At 46.1% G+C, this 17420-nt stretch overlaps 1 protein-coding gene across 1 annotated transcript in view; it reads right to left on the bottom strand.

Annotated features, from left to right (window-relative positions):
- wdfy3 (WD repeat and FYVE domain containing 3) overlaps positions 1-17420 on the bottom strand; it is a 136071-nt gene that overhangs the window by 118110 nt on the left and 541 nt on the right. The window contains exon 2 of the mRNA XM_042331149.1: positions 16545-17160. Coding sequence (XP_042187083.1) covers positions 16545-17160 — 616 coding nt within the window. The remainder of the gene's footprint in view (positions 1-16544; positions 17161-17420) is intronic.

Here is a 17420-nt window from a genome sequence, read left to right as displayed (position 1 = left end):
TGTGGAGTCTAACCAGTATATTTACTATAGTGTAGTGTCTGTTGTGGAGTCTAACTAGTATATTTACTATAATGTAGTTTCTGATGTGGAGTCTAACCAGTATATTTACTATAATGTAGTGTCTGTTGTGGAGTCTAACTAGTATATTTACTATAATGTAGTTTCTGATGTGGAGTCTAACCAGTATATTTACTATAATGTAGTGTCTGTTGTGGAGTCTAACCAGTATATTTACTATAATGTAGTGTCTGTTGTGGAGTCTAACCTATAATGTAGTATTTACTATATTTACTATGTAGTGTCTGTTGTGGAGTCTAACCAGTATATTTACTATAATGTAGTGTCTGTTGTGGAGTCTGAACCAGTATATTTACTATAATGTAGTGTCTGATGTGGAGTCTAACCAGTATATTTACTATAATGTAGTGTCTGTTGTCTAACCAGTATATTTACTATAATGTAGTGTCTGATGTGGAGTCTAACCAGTATATTTACTATAATGTAGTGTCTGTTGTGGAGTCTAACCAGTATATTTACTATAATGTAGTTTCTGATGTGGAGTCTAACCAGTATATTTACTATAATGTAGTTTCTGATGTGGAGTCTAACCAGTATATTTACTATAATGTAGTGTCTGTTGTGGAGTCTAACTAGTATATTTACTATAATGTAGTTTCTGATGTCTAGTATATTTACTATAATGTAGTGTCTGTTGTGGAGTGTTAGTGTCTGTTGTGGAGTCTAACCAGTATATTTACTATAATGTAGTGTCTGTTGTGGAGTCTAACCAGTATATTTACTATAATGTAGTGTCTGTTGTGGAGTAGTGTCTGATGTGGAGTCTAACCAGTATATTTACTATAATGTAGTTTCTGTTGTCTAACCAGTATATTTACTATAATGTCTAACCAGTATATTTACTATAATGTAGTGTCTGATGTGGAGTCTAACCAGTATATTTACTATAATGTAGTGTCTGATGTGGAGTCTAACCAGTATATTTACTATAATGTAGTGTCTGATGTGGAGTCTAACCAGTATATTTACTATAATGTAGTGTCTGTTGTGGAGTCTAACCAGTATATTTACTATAATGTAGTGTCTGATGTCTGTTGTGGAGTCTAACCAGTATATTTACTATAATGTAGTGTCTGTATGTGTGAGTCTAACCAGTATATTTACTATAATGTAGTGTCTGATGTGTCTAACCAGTATATTTACTATAATGTAGTCTGAAGTCTAACCAGTATATTTACTATAATGTAGTGTCTGATGTGGAGTCTAACCAGTATATTTACTATAATGTAGTGTCTGTTGTGGAGTCTAACCAGTATATTTACTATAATGTAGTGTCTGAGTCTAACCAGTATATTTACTATAATGTAGTGTCTGATGTGGAGTCTAACCAGTATATTTACTATAATGTAGTGTCTGAGTGTATATTTACTATAATGTAGTGTCTGAGTCTAACCAGTATATTTACTATATGTGTAGTGTCTGTATATTTACTATATAATGTAGTGTCTGATGTGGAGTCTAACCAGTATATTTACTATAATGTAGTGTCTGATGTGGAGTCTAACCAGTATATTTACTATAATGTAGTTTCTGATGTGGAGTCTAACCAGTATATTTACTGTACTGTAGTGAACACACAGAAGACAGTCTAAAGCCAATATTCTCTTTCTGTTTGTATTGGTCTCTCAGTCTTCTACCACTGTGTAGCTGGAGGGTGATTACATGATGTAGAACCAACATGAATGTAGTATCAGGCTGTTTCAGTAACCTGGTGAGATGGTTGACTTCAGCGCAGTAGTCTGGAGAGTGTGTGTTGTAAATTATTTGATTGTGTGTGTGTGTGTGTGTGTGCGCCAGCGGGTACTAGCGCTGTCTTGGTGAGAATTGCAAGTGTGTGTATATTTGGGTCACACACACACACACACACACACATACGCATACACACACACATACGCACGCACGCACACACACACACATACGCACGCACGGACACAGTCTTTGCACCTGTATAAAGATGGCAAACACCCACAGCGTTCTCATTTTCAGCTCCACAGGTTGGTGGGCCGACACAGAGTCCTCAGCATGACATGTAATGACCAGGACCCATAGTAGTGCTGTAGTGACTAGGACCCATAGTAGTGCTGTAGTGACCAGGACCCATAGTAGTGCTGTAGTGACTAGGACCCATAGTAGTGCTGTAGTGACCAGGACCCATAGTAGTGCTGTAGTGACCAGGACCCATAGTAGTGCTGTAGTGACCAGGACCCATAGTAGTGCTGTAGTCACCAGGACCCATAGTAGTGCTGTAGTGACTAGGACCCATAGTAGTGCTGTAGTGACCAGGACCCATAGTAGTGCTGTAGTGACCAGGACCCATAGTAGTGCTGTAGTGACCAGGACCCATAGTAGTGCTGTAGTGACCAGGACCCCATAGTAGTGCTGTAGTGACCCCAGGACCCATAGTAGTGCTGTAGTGACCAGGACCCATAGTAGTGCTGTAGTGACCAGGACCCATAGTAGTGCTGTAGTGACCAGGACCCATAGTGCTGTAATGACCAGGACCCATAGTAGTGCTGTAATGACCAGGACCCATAGTAGTGCTGTAATGACCAGGACCCATAGTAGTGCTGTAGTGACCAGGACCCATAGTAGTGCTGTAATGACCAGGACCCATAGTAGTGCTGTAGTGACCAGGACCCATAGTAGTGCTGTAATGACCAGGACCCATAGTAGTGCTGTAGTGACTAGGACCCAGAGTAGTGCTGTAGTGACCAGGACCCATAGTAGTGCTGTAGTCACCAGGACCCATAGTAGTGCTGTAGTGACTAGGACCCATAGTAGTGCTGTAGTGACTAGGACCCATAGTAGTGCTGTAGTGACCAGGACCCATAGTAGTGCTGTAGTGACCAGGACCCATAGTAGTGCTGTAATGACCAGGACCCATAGTAGTGCTGTAATGACCAGGACCCATAGTAGTGCTGTAATGACTAGGACCCATAGTAGTGCTGTAGTGACCAGGACCCATAGTAGTGCTGTAATGACCAGGACCCATAGTAGTGCTGTAGTGACCAGGACCCATAGTAGTGCTGTAATGACCAGGACCCATAGTAGTGCTGTAGTGACCAGGACCCATAGTAGTGCTGTAATGACCAGGACCCATAGTAGTGCTGTAGTGACTAGGACCCAGAGTAGTGCTGTAGTGACCAGGACCCATAGTAGTGCTGTAGTCACCAGGACCCATAGTAGTGCTGTAGTGACTAGGACCCATAGTAGTGCTGTAGTGACTAGGACCCATAGTAGTGCTGTAGTGACCAGGACCCATAGTAGTGCTGTAGTGACCAGGACCCATAGTAGTGCTGTAGTGACCAGGACCCATAGTAGTGCTGTAGTGACTAGGACCCATAGTAGTGCTGTAGTGACCAGGACCCATAGTAGTGCTGTAGTGACCAGGACCCATAGTAGTGCTGTAGTGACCAGGACCCATAGTAGTGCTGTAGTGACTAGGACCCATAGTAGTGCTGTAGTGACTAGGACCCATAGTAGACCCATAGTAGTGCTGTAGTGACCAGGACCCATAGTAGTGCTGTAGTGACCAGGACCCATAGTAGTGCTGTAGTGACCAGGACCCATAGTAGTGCTGTAGTGACCAGGACCCATAGTAGTGCTGTAATGACCAGGACCCATAGTAGTGCTGTAATGACCAGGACCCATAGTAGTGCTGTAATGACTAGGACCCATAGTAGTGCTGTAATGACCAGGACCCATAGTAGTGCTGTAGTGACTAGGACCCATAGTAGTGCTGTAGTGACTAGGACCCATAGTAGTGCTGTAGTGACCAGGACCCATAGTAGTGCTGTAGTGACTAGGACCCATAGTAGTGCTGTAGTGACTAGGACCCATAGTAGTGCTGTAATGACCAGGACCCATAGTAGTGCTGTAGTGACCAGGACCCATAGTAGTGCTGTAGTGACCAGGACCCATAGTAGTGCTGTAGTGACCAGGACCCATAGTAGTGCTGTAGTGACCAGGACCCATAGTAGTGCTGTAGTGACCAGGACCCATAGTAGTGCTGTAGTGACCAGGACCCATAGTAGTGCTGTAGTGACCAGGACCCATAGTAGTGCTGTAGTGACCAGGACCCATAGTAGTGCTGTAGTGACCAGGACCCATAGTAGTGCTGTAGTGACCAGGACCCATAGTAGTGCTGTAGTGACCAGGACCCATAGTAGTGCTGTAGTGACCAGGACCCATAGTAGTGCTGTAATGACCAGGACCCATAGTAGTGCTGTAGTGACCAGGACCCATAGTAGTGCTGTAGTGACCAGGACCCATAGTAGTGCTGTAATGACCAGGACCCATAGTAGTGCTGTAGTGACCAGGACCCATAGTAGTGCTGTAGTGACCAGGACCCATAGTAGTGCTGTAATGACCAGGACCCATAGTACTGCTGTAGTGACCAGGACCCATAGTAGTGCTGTAGTGACCAGGACCCATAGTAGTGCTGTAGTGACTAGGACCCATAGTAGTGCTGTAGTGACCAGGACCCATAGTAGTGCTGTAGTGACCAGGACCCATAGTAGTGCTGTAGTGACCAGGACCCATAGTAGTGCTGTAGTGACTAGGACCCATAGTAGTGCTGTAATGACCAGGACCCATAGTAGTGCTGTAGTGACCAGGACCCATAGTAGTGCTGTAGTGACCAGGACCCATAGTAGTGCTGTAGTGACCAGGACCCATAGTAGTGCTGTAGTGACCAGGACCCATAGTAGTGCTGTAGTGACCAGGACCCATAGTAGTGCTGTAGTGACCAGGACCCATAGTAGTGCTGTAATGACCAGGACCCATAGTAGTGCTGTAATGACCAGGACCCATAGTAGTGCTGTAATGACCAGGACCCATAGTAGTGCTGTAGTGACCAGGACCCATAGTAGTGCTGTAGTGACCAGGACCCATAGTAGTGCTGTAGTGACCAGGACCCATAGTAGTGCTGTAGTGACCAGGACCCATAGTAGTGCTGTAGTGACCAGGACCCATAGTAGTGCTGTAGTGACCAGGACCCATAGTAGTGCTGTAGTGACCAGGACCCATAGTAGTGCTGTAGTGACCAGGACCCATAGTAGTGCTGTAGTGACCAGGACCCATAGTAGTGCTGTAGTGACCAGGACCCATAGTAGTGCTGTAGTGACCAGGACCCATAGTAGTGCTGTAGTGACCAGGACCCACAGTAGTGCTGTAGTGACCAGGACCCATAGTAGTGCTGTAGTGACCAGGACCCATAGTAGTGCTGTAGTGACCAGGACCCATAGTAGTGCTGTAGTGACCAGGACCCATAGTAGTGCTGTAGTGACCAGGACCCATAGTAGTGCTGTAGTGACCAGGACCCATAGTAGTGCTGTAGTGACCAGGACCCATAGTAGTGCTGTAGTGACCAGGACCCATAGTAGTGCTGTAGTGACCAGGACCCATAGTAGTGCTGTAGTGACTAGGACCCATAGTAGTGCTGTAATGACCAGGACCCATAGTAGTGCTGTAGTGACCAGGACCCATAGTAGTGCTGTAGTGACCAGGACCCATAGTAGTGCTGTAGTGACCAGGACCCATAGTAGTGCTGTAGTGACCAGGACCCATAGTAGTGCTGTAGTGACCAGGACCCATAGTAGTGCTGTAGTGACCAGGACCCATAGTAGTGCTGTAATGACCAGGACCCATAGTAGTGCTGTAATGACCAGGACCCATAGTAGTGCTGTAATGACCAGGACCCATAGTAGTGCTGTAGTGACCAGGACCCATAGTAGTGCTGTAGTGACCAGGACCCATAGTAGTGCTGTAGTGACCAGGACCCATAGTAGTGCTGTAGTGACCAGGACCCATAGTAGTGCTGTAGTGACCAGGACCCATAGTAGTGCTGTAGTGACCAGGACCCATAGTAGTGCTGTAGTGACCAGGACCCATAGTAGTGCTGTAGTGACCAGGACCCATAGTAGTGCTGTAGTGACCAGGACCCATAGTAGTGCTGTAGTGACCAGGACCCATAGTAGTGCTGTAGTGACCAGGACCCATAGTAGTGCTGTAGTGACCAGGACCCATAGTAGTGCTGTAGTGACCAGGACCCATAGTAGTGCTGTAGTGACCAGGACCCATAGTAGTGCTGTAGTGACCAGGACCCATAGTAGTGCTGTAGTGACCAGGACCCATAGTAGTGCTGTAGTGACCAGGACCCATAGTAGTGCTGTAGTGACCAGGACCCATAGTAGTGCTGTAGTGACCAGGACCCATAGTAGTGCTGTAGTGACCAGGACCCATAGTAGTGCTGTAGTGACTAGGACCCATAGTAGTGCTGTAATGACCAGGACCCATAGTAGTGCTGTAGTGACCAGGACCCATAGTAGTGCTGTAGTGACCAGGACCCATAGTAGTGCTATAGTAGTGCACTATGTAGGGAATAAGCTGCTTTTTGGTACGCTCCCGTACTGTGTTGGAGCAGATATTCTAATGTCGGGTTTTTGACTGTATTTAACGAACACACACATTAGCTAATGAGATGGGATGGTTTCAGTGTGTGTGTGCATGTGTGCGGTGTGTGTGTCTCAGAACACAGCGACAGCATCTTATTGGTGTGATCATAACATCTAGCATCAGGTGTTTAAAGGCCTGTTAAAAGTTACTGAACTCCAAACTTCCCTCATAAAGTCTTCTCGATATAAATCACCTGAATATTCTGGAACACCTTCCTGGAATGAGGCAGATATTAGATTTTAACTGTGGTGCGATGTTGGTGGTCAGAATCTCTGTGTCTCTCTCTCTCTCTTTCTCTCTCTTTCTCTCTCTTTCTCTCTCTTTCTCTCTCTTTATTGGCATGACGTAACAATGTTCATATTGCCAAAGCTTACTTTGGATATTTACAATATGAAAATAATAAGAATCAAAATTGTCAACAGTAACAACAATAACCAAGGGTCAAAATAACCATACATTGAACAGTAACAATAAGCAGACAGTAGAGGACATGTGCAGGTTGATTGGTCTGTCAGACACTCTCCCTCATCTTATGGCAGGCAGCAATGTAGTGCTCTGCCAACCCACAGCTCTCTGCATCCTCCCCCAACAGGACGGGTGGCCTACTCTCATCAGAGAGGTCTTTGAAGAGAGAGGGGGAGAGAAAGAGAGAATGAAAGAGCGAGAGAGAGATAATGAAAGAGAGAGAAAGAAGAGAGAGTGGGAGACTGGCCCTAAATCGACAGTGGACTGTGGCAAACTATTTGACCATGGTTACTGATCAACACCTTAGAAAAACCTTGACAAAGTACAGGCTCAGTGAGCACAGCCTTGGCATTGAGAAGGGTAGACACAGGAAAACATGGCTCCCTGTAGAGGAAAGGCTGTGCAACCACTGCACCACAGCAGAACCTGAGACAGAGCTGCATTTCCTGACAAAACTTACAAAATATTTTCCCAAACTTGAAACCCCTTATTCAAGGTTTCAACTCTTCACTCTCCCCACTCTCTCTCTTCTCTCTTTCTCTCCCCATCTCCCCCCACTCTCTCTCTCTCTCTCTCTCTCTTCTCTCCCTCTATCTAGCTCTCTGTCTCTCTTTCATTCTTTCTTTCTCTTCTCCCTCTCCCTACCTCCCTCTCCATCTCTCTTTTATCTCTCTCTCTCTCTTTCTCTTTCTCTTTCTCTTTCTCTTTCTCTTTCTCTTTCTCTCTCTCTTTCTCTTTCTCTTTCTCTTTCTCTCTCTCTCTCTCTCTCTCTCTCTCTCTCTCTCTCTCTCTCTCTCGCTATCTCTCCCTCCCTCACTAGTGTAGTCTATTACTTAATATCTCTCTCAGGATGCCCATGTCCTAACAGCTGCATATACTGTGTGTGTGTGTGTGTGTGTGAGAGAGAGAGAGAGAGAGAGAGACATTTTGTTTTAGTACACTACACTGCAGCACCTGCTTTACTTTTCTCATCAAATTCAACGAGGTGTGTCTAAGGACTTTTTGAATCAGAAGACGTTACCGTTGATGAAACCACACCCACACACACACACACACACACACACACACACATACCCACACACACACACACAATCATGACATTGCTGAAAATATTATTTTGCATTTGAAAAACAAGTCCTATTTGGAGACACTCTTCCTTTGGGTGAAACATTGACACACCCATAGAATTCACAATCACAAACCATGAAATATTTAAACCGCTGCAGTGTGTGTGTGTGTGTGTGTGTGTGTGTGTGTGTGTGTGTGTGTGTGTGTGTGTGTGTGTGTGTGTGTGTGCAGTGTTTTCAACACGAATACACACAGTCTCTCTGAAACACCTAGCCAGTACCCAGTACCATGAATTGGGTTTTATAAAAGGCAAAAATGAAAAAGGTACAAATGAATCCCTATTAAATCTGTATTGGACAGGTTTCATGTGGGGGCGATTTGAAAAGACAGAGAGAGTATTGATAATTACACTCATTAGAGATAATTACACTCATTAGAGATAATTACACTCATTAGAGATATTTACACACATTAGAGATCGTTGATAATTACACTCATTAGAGATAATTACACTCATTAGAGATAATTACACACATTAGAGAGCATTGATAATTACACTCATTAGAGATAATTACACTCATTAGAGATAATTACACTCATTAGAGATAATTGCACTCTTTAGAGATCGTTGATAATTACACTCATTAGAGATAATTACACTCATTAGAGATAATTACACACAGAGAGCATTGATAATTACACTCATTAGAGATAATTACACTCATTAGAGATAATTGCACACATTAGAGAGCATTGATAATTACACTCATTAGATAATTACACTCATTAGAGATTGTTGATAATTACACATTAGAGATAATTACACTCATTAGAGATAATTACACTCAGAGATAATTACACTCATTAGAGATCGTTGATAATTACACATTAGAGATAATTACACTCATTAGAGATAATTACACTCAGAGATAATTACACACATTAGAGAGCATTGATAATTACACTCATTAGAGATAATTGCACACATTAGAGATATTTACACACATTAGAGAGCATTGATAATTACACTCATTAGAGATAATTACACTCATTAGAGATAATTACACTCATTAGAGATCATTACACTCATTAGAGATAATTACACTCATTAGAGATAATTACACTCATTAGAGATAATTGAGATAAATACACACATTAGAGAGTGGAGTATCTGCTTTGAAAAAGCACTCACGAGTACCAGTCATGGCAAGTGATGTTGGCTACTGGTAATGTTTCTTGATTTGGACATACATTTTTGCCAACAAATGGCTAACCTTTGTTTAATAAATCCCCTTAAGGTTCAACGTTGCGTGGAAATCAAATTAACATATATATATATATTTTTTAATCTGTCAGTTTAAGGTAGAGATCCGTTTTTTTTTGCACTGAATGTGTCTCAATCCACCACATCCACCGATGTCACACTTCTCAATCCATCTAACACGTCCACATCTGGGGTGAAAGGTGACAAAGCTACAGTGGTATTTGTCAGACCTTGAGACATCCCGAAAAAACGACTATGACCCATCTATGGAAAGATGAGACTCTCACAAACACGATGGTGTTCCCGTCTTGGTCTACAACTCCCACAAGCGTCTTGGGATTCGTCTGAAGCCGATCTGCCAACTTCTGGCTGGAGCGTCCTAACAGTTTGGGATACACACCAATATGATACCCCTCTGTGGAAAGGTGACACTCTCATGAACACCTACATGTAGGTTGTTGTGCTCTACGATGCCCACAGAACTCACAAGACTCGTCATAAGGTCCCCCGGTACCAGTTGAAAAATGGATGGAAGTGTATGGTGGCTGTTTAGTGACACAAATAAGGTATGAAATACATAAAAATCTGATCTTTCTTATACCTCTCAGATATACTGTAGGAGGGACACTTCAGAACAAATTTCCTTTTGATATTTTATTTGGACTATCTGTTGTTCCATGTAGTGAATCTGTTATTCAATGTGTTTGTATGGGCGAATAGCAGTAAGGCCCAAAAATAATTTTATAACCATTTTAAATACGAGTCATTTAGCAGACGCTCTTATTCAGAGCGGTTTACAGTTAGTGCAGCTAACTGAAATAACTAGATGGTACAACCCATATTTCTATTTATTGTTAATTTTTTAAAAACTTTTATTTAACTAGGCAAGTCAGTTAAGAATATTTTTTTATTTACAATGACGGCCTACCCCGGCCAAACCCTCCCCTACCCCGGCCAAACCCTCCCCTACCCCGGCCAAACCCTCCCCTAACCCGGCCAAACCCTCCCCTAACCCGGGCCAATTGTGCTCTGCCCTATGGGACTCCCGATCACGGCTGGTTGTGATACAGCCCGGGATCAAACCTGGGTCTGTAGTGACGCCTCTAACCCTGCGATGCTGTGCCTTAGACCGCGGGGCCACTCAGGATATCTGTCATAGTAAGTACATTTTTACTCAATGAAGTAGCTACCAGCAAAGTCAGTGCTAGTGGGGGGTCAACTGAGAGGTAGCAGAACGGAGTATTTTGGTTGGAGTGTAGGGTCTGGAGTGTAGGGTCTGGAGTGTAGGGTCTGGAGTGTAGGGTCTGGAGTGTAGGGTCTGGAGTGTAGGGGTTGAGAGTGTAGGGGTTGAGAGTGTAGGGCTTGGAGTGTAGGGGTTGAGAGTGTAGGGTCTGGAGTGTAGGGCTTGGAGTGTAGGGGTTGGAGTGTAGGGTTGAGAGTATAGGGGTAGGGGTTGGGGTGTAGGGGTTGGAGTGTAGGGGTTGAGAGTGTAGGGGGTTGGAGTGTAGGGGTTGGAGTGTAGGGGTTGAGAGTGTAGGGGTTGAGAGTGTAGGGGTTGAGAGTGTAGGGGTTGGAGTGTAGGGGTTGGAGTGTAGGGGTTGAGAGTGTAGGGGTTGAGAGTGTAGGGGTTGGGAGTGTAGGGGTTGGAGTGTAGGGGTTGGAGTGTAGGGATTGGAGTGTAGGGTCTGGAGTGTAGGGTCGGGAGTGTAGGGTCGGGAGTGTAGGATCGGGAGTGTAGGGTTTGGGGTGTAGGGGTTTGAGTGTAGGGGTTTGAGTGTAGGGGTTGGAGTGTAGGGGTCTGGGTGTAGGGGTCTGAGTGTAGGGGTCTGAGTGTAGGGGTCTGAGTGTAGGGGTCTGAGTGTAGGGGTCTGAGTGTAGGGGTCTGAGTGTAGGGGTCTGAGTGTAGGGGTCGGAGTGTAGGGGGTCGGAGTGTAGGGGTCGGAGTGTAGGGCTTGAGAGTGTAGGGGTTGGGGTGTAGGGGTTGGGGTGTAGGGGTTGGAGTGTAGGGGTTGGGAGTGTAGGGGTTGAGAGTGTAGGGGTTGGAGTGTAGGGGTTGAGAGTGTAGGGGTTGAGAGTGTAGGGGTTGAGAGTGTAGGGGTTGGAGTGTAGGGGTTGAGAGTGTAGGGGTTGGGAGTGTAGGGGTTGGAGTGTAGGGGTTGGAGTGTAGGGATTGGAGTGTAGGGTCTGGAGTGTAGGGTCGGGAGTGTAGGGTCGGGAGTGTAGGATCGGGAGTGTAGGGTTTGGAGTGTAGGGTTTGGGGTGTAGGGGTTGGAGTGTAGGGGTTGGAGTGTAGGGGTCTGAGTGTAGGGGTCTGAGTGTAGGGGTCTGAGTGTAGGGGTCGGAGTGTAGGGGTCGGAGTGTAGGGCTTGAGAGTGTAGGGGTTGGGGTGTAGGGGTTGGGGTGTAGGGGTTGGAGTGTAGGGGTTGGAGTGTAGGGGTTGAGAGTGTAGGGGTTGGGAGTGTAGGGGTTGAGAGTGTAGGGGTTGAGAGTGTAGGGGTTGAGTGTAGGGGTTGAGAGTGTAGGGGTTGGAGTGTAGGGGTTGGAGTGTAGGGTCGGGAGTGTAGGGTCGGGAGTGTAGGGTCGGGAGTGTAGGATCGGGAGTGTAGGGTTTGGGGTGTAGGGGTTGGGGTGTAGGGGTTGGAGTGTAGGGGTTGGAGTATAGGGTCTGGAGTGTAGGGGTTGGAGTGTAGGGGTTGGAGTGTAGGGGTTGGAGTGTAGGGGTTGGAGTGTAGGGTCTGGAGTGTAGGGTTTGGAGTGTAAGGGTTTGAGTGTAGGGTCTGGAGTGTAGGGTCTGGAGTGTAGGGGTTGAGAGTGTAGGGGTTGGAGTGTAGGGGTTGGAGTGTAGGGGTTGGAGTGTAAGGGTTTGAGTGTAGGGTCTGGAGTGTAGGGCTTGGAGTGTAGCCTGAAGGTAGGGAGGGGCAGTTCCTCTTGCTGCTCCCTTGCTAGCCACCCTTTGCCTTGATGACAACTTTGCACATTCTTGGCATTCTCTCAACCAGCTTCATGAGGTAGTCACCTGGAATGCATTTCAATTAACAGGTGTGCCTTGTTAAAAGTTAATGGAAACAGAATGCACCTGAGATAAATTTAGAGTCTCATAGCAAAGGGTCTGAATTCTCATGTAAATTCTTGTTGAGGTTACCCCTGTGTTGTGATGTGGGTTTTATATGGTGTGTATTCTCTTTTCTCTCCACTGGCTATCTGGCTATCTGGTAAACAGGCTACACTCTAGGCAGTCTCTTCTGCTGATGTGTGTGTGTCTGGTAGTGGTACTCTCTCTATTCTACTCTTTTCCTTTCGGCATGGTTAATACCTGCCTGGCGCCCCAACAAAATCTTTCTTTACCCCTCTCTAATAAATACCGCTACAAAGGTATTTATGATTCTTATTTGTAATACATTTACAAAAAAAAAAAAAAAAATGTCTAAAACCTGTTTTTGCTTTGTCATTATGGAGTATTGTGTGTGTAAATTGATGAGAAGACATGTTTAATCCATTTTAGAGTAAGGCTGTAACGTTTGAAAATGTGGGAAAAGTGAAGGGGTCTGAATACTTTCAGAAGGCTCTGTGTGCTGCTGTTACGCAATAATGTCAGAGGGGGGAGAAAAACCGGTGTTTGTTGTGTGCAGTAACTTTCTGTTGTTGTTGTAATATTTCAAACAGACATGGCAGTTTCACCTTTAAGGCTCTCCAGCTTTAAAGAACAATAGAACTGGGCAAAATGTTTCAGAGAAAAACGAATATGAGTGTTTTCAGCATCCGTGTAGCTACATTTTCTGAAACATTTCTCTACGGTGTCTCTCTGCTGCCATCGCTATAGAGACGGGGTGTGTCTCAAACGCCACCCTATCTCCTACATAGTGCACTACTTTGGACCGGAGCGCTTATGAGCCCTGGTCAAATATAGTGCACTATGTAGGGAATAGGCTGCCATTTTGGGACTCGTCCAAGGTCTGGTGTTGAATGGAAAAGTGTTCAGGAGAAGTAATCAGTTCCTTTGTAATCATTATAGTGGCTAATTGGGCCTGGTCCTTACCAGAGGAGGAGTTTTTACTGTGTTGGCTCAGAACCAGAAGGATAATAACAGCTTAGCCTTAGGTGTTTGAATAGCAGTTAATATAACAATGATTTACTTCATACTGTGAGCTCAAATGGTGAGAGAATGCTGTCTGTTCGTCTGTCTGTCTGTCTTTCTTCTTGTGAGCAAAATCAAGAGACGGATCCTGAGGATATGGAAATCTGAGTTGTTTTGTTTTCCCAACCTAATCTTTCCACAAACAATACTGTTCACTATGAGACTCTGCCTGTCTGTACAGAGCAGTCTGCTGTCACTATGAGACTCTGCCTGTCTGTACAGAGCAGTCTGCTGTCACTATGAGACTGCCTGTCTGTACAGAGCAGTCTGCTGTCACTATGAGACTCTGCTTGTCTGTACAGAGCAGTCTGCTGTCACTATGAGACTGCCTGTCTGTACAGAGCAGTCTGCTGTCACTATGAGACTCTGCCTGTCTGTGCAGAGCAGTCTGCTGTCACTATGAGACTGTCTGTCTGTCTGTCTGTCTGTCTGTCTGTCTGTCTGTCTGTCTGTCTGTCTGTCTGTCTGTCTGTCTGTCTGTCTGTCTGTCTGTCTGTCTGTCTGTCTGTCTGTCTGTCTGTCTGTCTGTCTGTCTGTCTGTCTGTCTGTCTGTCTGTCTGTCTGTCTGTCTGTCTGTCTGTCTGTCGACCCATTATCCAAGCGTTTCTACGTACAGTTGAAGTTGGAAGTTTACATACACTTAGGTTGGAAACTTGTTTTTCAACTAAGTTGACTGTGCCTTTAAACAGCTTGGAAAATTCCAGAAAACGATGTCATGTCTTTAGAAGCTTGTGCCCTTCACAAAATAGATGGCATCATGAGGGAGGAAAATTATGTGGATATATTGAAGCAACATCTCAAGACATCAGTGTGGAAGTTAAAGTTTGGTCGCGAATGGGTCTTCCAAATGGACAATGACCCCAAGCAACCTTCCAAAGTTGTGCAAAATGGCTTTTAATGACAACAAAGTCAAGATATTGCAGTGGCCATCACAAAGCCCTGACTGCAATCCCATAGAACATTTGTGGGCAGAACTGAAAAAGCGTGTGCGAGCAAGGAGGCCTACAAACCTGACACAGTTACACCACCTCTGTCAGGAGGAATGGGCCAAAATTCACCCAACTTATTGTGGGAAGCTTGTGGAAGGCTTCCCGAAACGTTTGACCCATTTTTAAAGGCAATGCTACAAATACTAATTGAGTGTATGTAAACTTCACACACACACACTGATAGTAATTCTGTCCAGGGAGAGGGAGGGTAGCAGGTCATGTGGAACAAGATAAGAGGCGTGTCTCACAGTCTCTTCGCTGTGTGACATCACTCTGTATGATGGCATCTCATTTCCTAGTGAATAACGTGATACAATGATCACACGCTTTATAAACAGGAGATGTTGTTACTGTGAAGATCAGATTATTTTGGGGGGGGGGCTCCGTTAAATCTGGATCTTATGAACCGGTACGTATTGCGCAATGGAGATGTCAAGTTAATTTCCGGTTTGAGCCGACATGTGCAGCGTTTGACGTGAATGCAGGGAACATCGTCTTTACATTCCAATCACGCTGTAGTGCTGAACGTGTGTGTGTGTGTGTGTGTGTGTGTGTGTGTGCGAGCGAGCGCTTGTGTGTGAGAGTGGCTTCAGACACTGTCAGCACCCTAGACATCACAGAGAGAGACGATGACAGTTTCTGGAATATATCAGTGCTCGCTCTCTCGCTCTCTCTCTCTCTCTGTCTCTGTGTCTCTCTCTCTCTCTCTCTCTCTCTCTCTCTGTCTCTGTCTCTGTGTGTCTCTCTCTCTCTCTCTGTCTCTGTGTCTCTCTCTCTCTCTCTCTCTCTCTCTCTCTCTCTCTGTCTCTGTGTGTGTCTCTCTCTCTCTCTCTGTCTCTGTGTCTCTCTCTCTCTCTCTCTCTCTCTCTCTCTGTCTCTGTGTGTGTCTCTCTCTCTGTCTCTCTCTCTCTCTCTGTCTCTGTCTCTCTCTCTCTCTCTGTCCTTGTCACACAGAGTGTCTTGATAAAGCTGACATTCTATGCGAAGCAGTCTTTCATGTCACTCTTCGTCTGAGGAGTTTAGTGTGTATTTGTTGCCCAACTTGTTCATGTTTTACCTCAGAAACCCAGTGCCTGTTCCTGTGATTTGAATCAGAAGCAAGCAGGCAGACAGAGATGAATTCTGAGACTGAGTAAATATAGTTTGGCTTTTGTTGTGTTTTCCCTGTATTCCAATCGCACTCACATGAATAGGAATGAGACATGGATATTCAGGGTACGCTCAGCATGAAAGAGGAGATCCCCTCCAGTCTCACTCTGTGGGGGGTCCGCATGCTAATACCGGCCAGACAGACAATCAATCGCCTCTCTCTCTGTGTGTGTGTGTGTGTGTGTGTGTGTGTGTGTCTGCGTGTCTGTGTGTGTTCTCCCTCTCTCTGCTTCAATCCACAAAGGCAACCTCAGCAGTCTTGTCTGGCCCTCACATTCCACCAAGCAAAGCACACGTCAAAATCATTCCACGGAGGGTCGAGTGTCAGCCGGTTTTCGCTCCTCCCTTGTACTTAACTGATGAATTAAGGTCACTGATTTAGTAAGGAAATCCCTGGTTGTCTAGGTCTTAATTGAAAGGAAAAACCCCCAAAAACCAGCAGACACTAGGCCATTCATGGAATGAAGTTTAACAGACCTTGATACGAAGGAAGAAAAGCTTTTGCCTAATTCCATCTACATCACTTTTAATTGTGACTGTGAATACTAATTCACTCAGCCACACACCAGTCCAATCATCAGAGCAGCATCACTAATACTGACTGTCAACCCAGTTCGAAGGTCAGAATGGATGTCACTGGTAAGTGGGGACAAGTGAGATGTCTGTCCTGTCCCCACATGGCCAATGTTGAGTCACCACGGGGACTTCAATTTAAAGGGATTGTCCTGGGGTTGATCCACAATCATTTCAATTTAAAGGGATTGTCCTGGGGTTGATCCACAGTCACTTCATCTTAAAGGGATTGTCCTGGGGTGGATCCACATCTTTATATCCTCCATAACCTAGAGCTACATCTCTACTGGCACAGCCCATATCCTGATGACCCCCTAGGGACACTCCCAGAGCTGATCCTGCTACAGGGTTGATGGGTGGGTCACACAAGCTGGCACGCCCCACACCGGTAGACTCCACACCAGTAGGCCCCACACCAGTAGGCCCCACACCAGTAGGCCCCACACCGGTAGGCCCCACACCGGTAGGCCCCCACATCGGTAGGCCCCACACCGGTAGGCCCCACACCGGTAGGCCCCACACCGGTAGACCCCACACCGGTAGACCCCACACCGGTAGGCCCCACACCGGTAGACCCCACACCGGTAGGCCCCACACCGGTAGACCCCACACCGGTAGGCCCCACACCGGTAGGCCCCACACCGGTAGACCCCACACCGGTAGGCCCCACACCGGTAGGCCCCACACCGGTAGGCCCCACACCGGTAGACCCCACACCGGTAGACCCCACACCGGTAGGCCCCACACCGGTAGGCCCCACACCGGTAGGCCCCACACCGGTAGACCCCACACCGGTAGGCCCCACACCGGTAGGCATCACACCGGTAGGCCCCACAGCGGTAGGCATCACACCGGTAGGCCCCACACCGGTAGGCCCCACACCGGTACGCCCCCACACCGGTACGCCCCACACCGGTACGCCCCCACACCGGTACGCCCCACACCGGTACGCCCCACACCAGTAGACCCCACTTTCTCACATCCTCGGAGAGCAGGATGTGAACTTATATTCGCCGTCTTTTCCTTCCCGTTTTCTAAAGCAGAATGTTGCGTCTCTCTTATGGTCGCCTGCGTCATAAACGCAGGTAGACCTACGTCGTGATGTTCACGTCTTGTGTACACGTCAATAACTTGTGGACGATGTATAATTCCACCTTCATTACCATCTCTAAAATCCCACATTGTGGGAGAATAACCCAAAGCATTCTGACTGCCTGTTGTTGTGTGACCAAATGGCACCCTG

The sequence above is a fragment of the Oncorhynchus tshawytscha genome, linkage group LG12 (genome assembly GCF_018296145.1).
Source record: "Oncorhynchus tshawytscha isolate Ot180627B linkage group LG12, Otsh_v2.0, whole genome shotgun sequence".
Lineage (NCBI taxonomy): Eukaryota > Metazoa > Chordata > Actinopteri > Salmoniformes > Salmonidae > Oncorhynchus > Oncorhynchus tshawytscha.
This window is presented reverse-complemented; position numbering and strand designations above follow the sequence as displayed.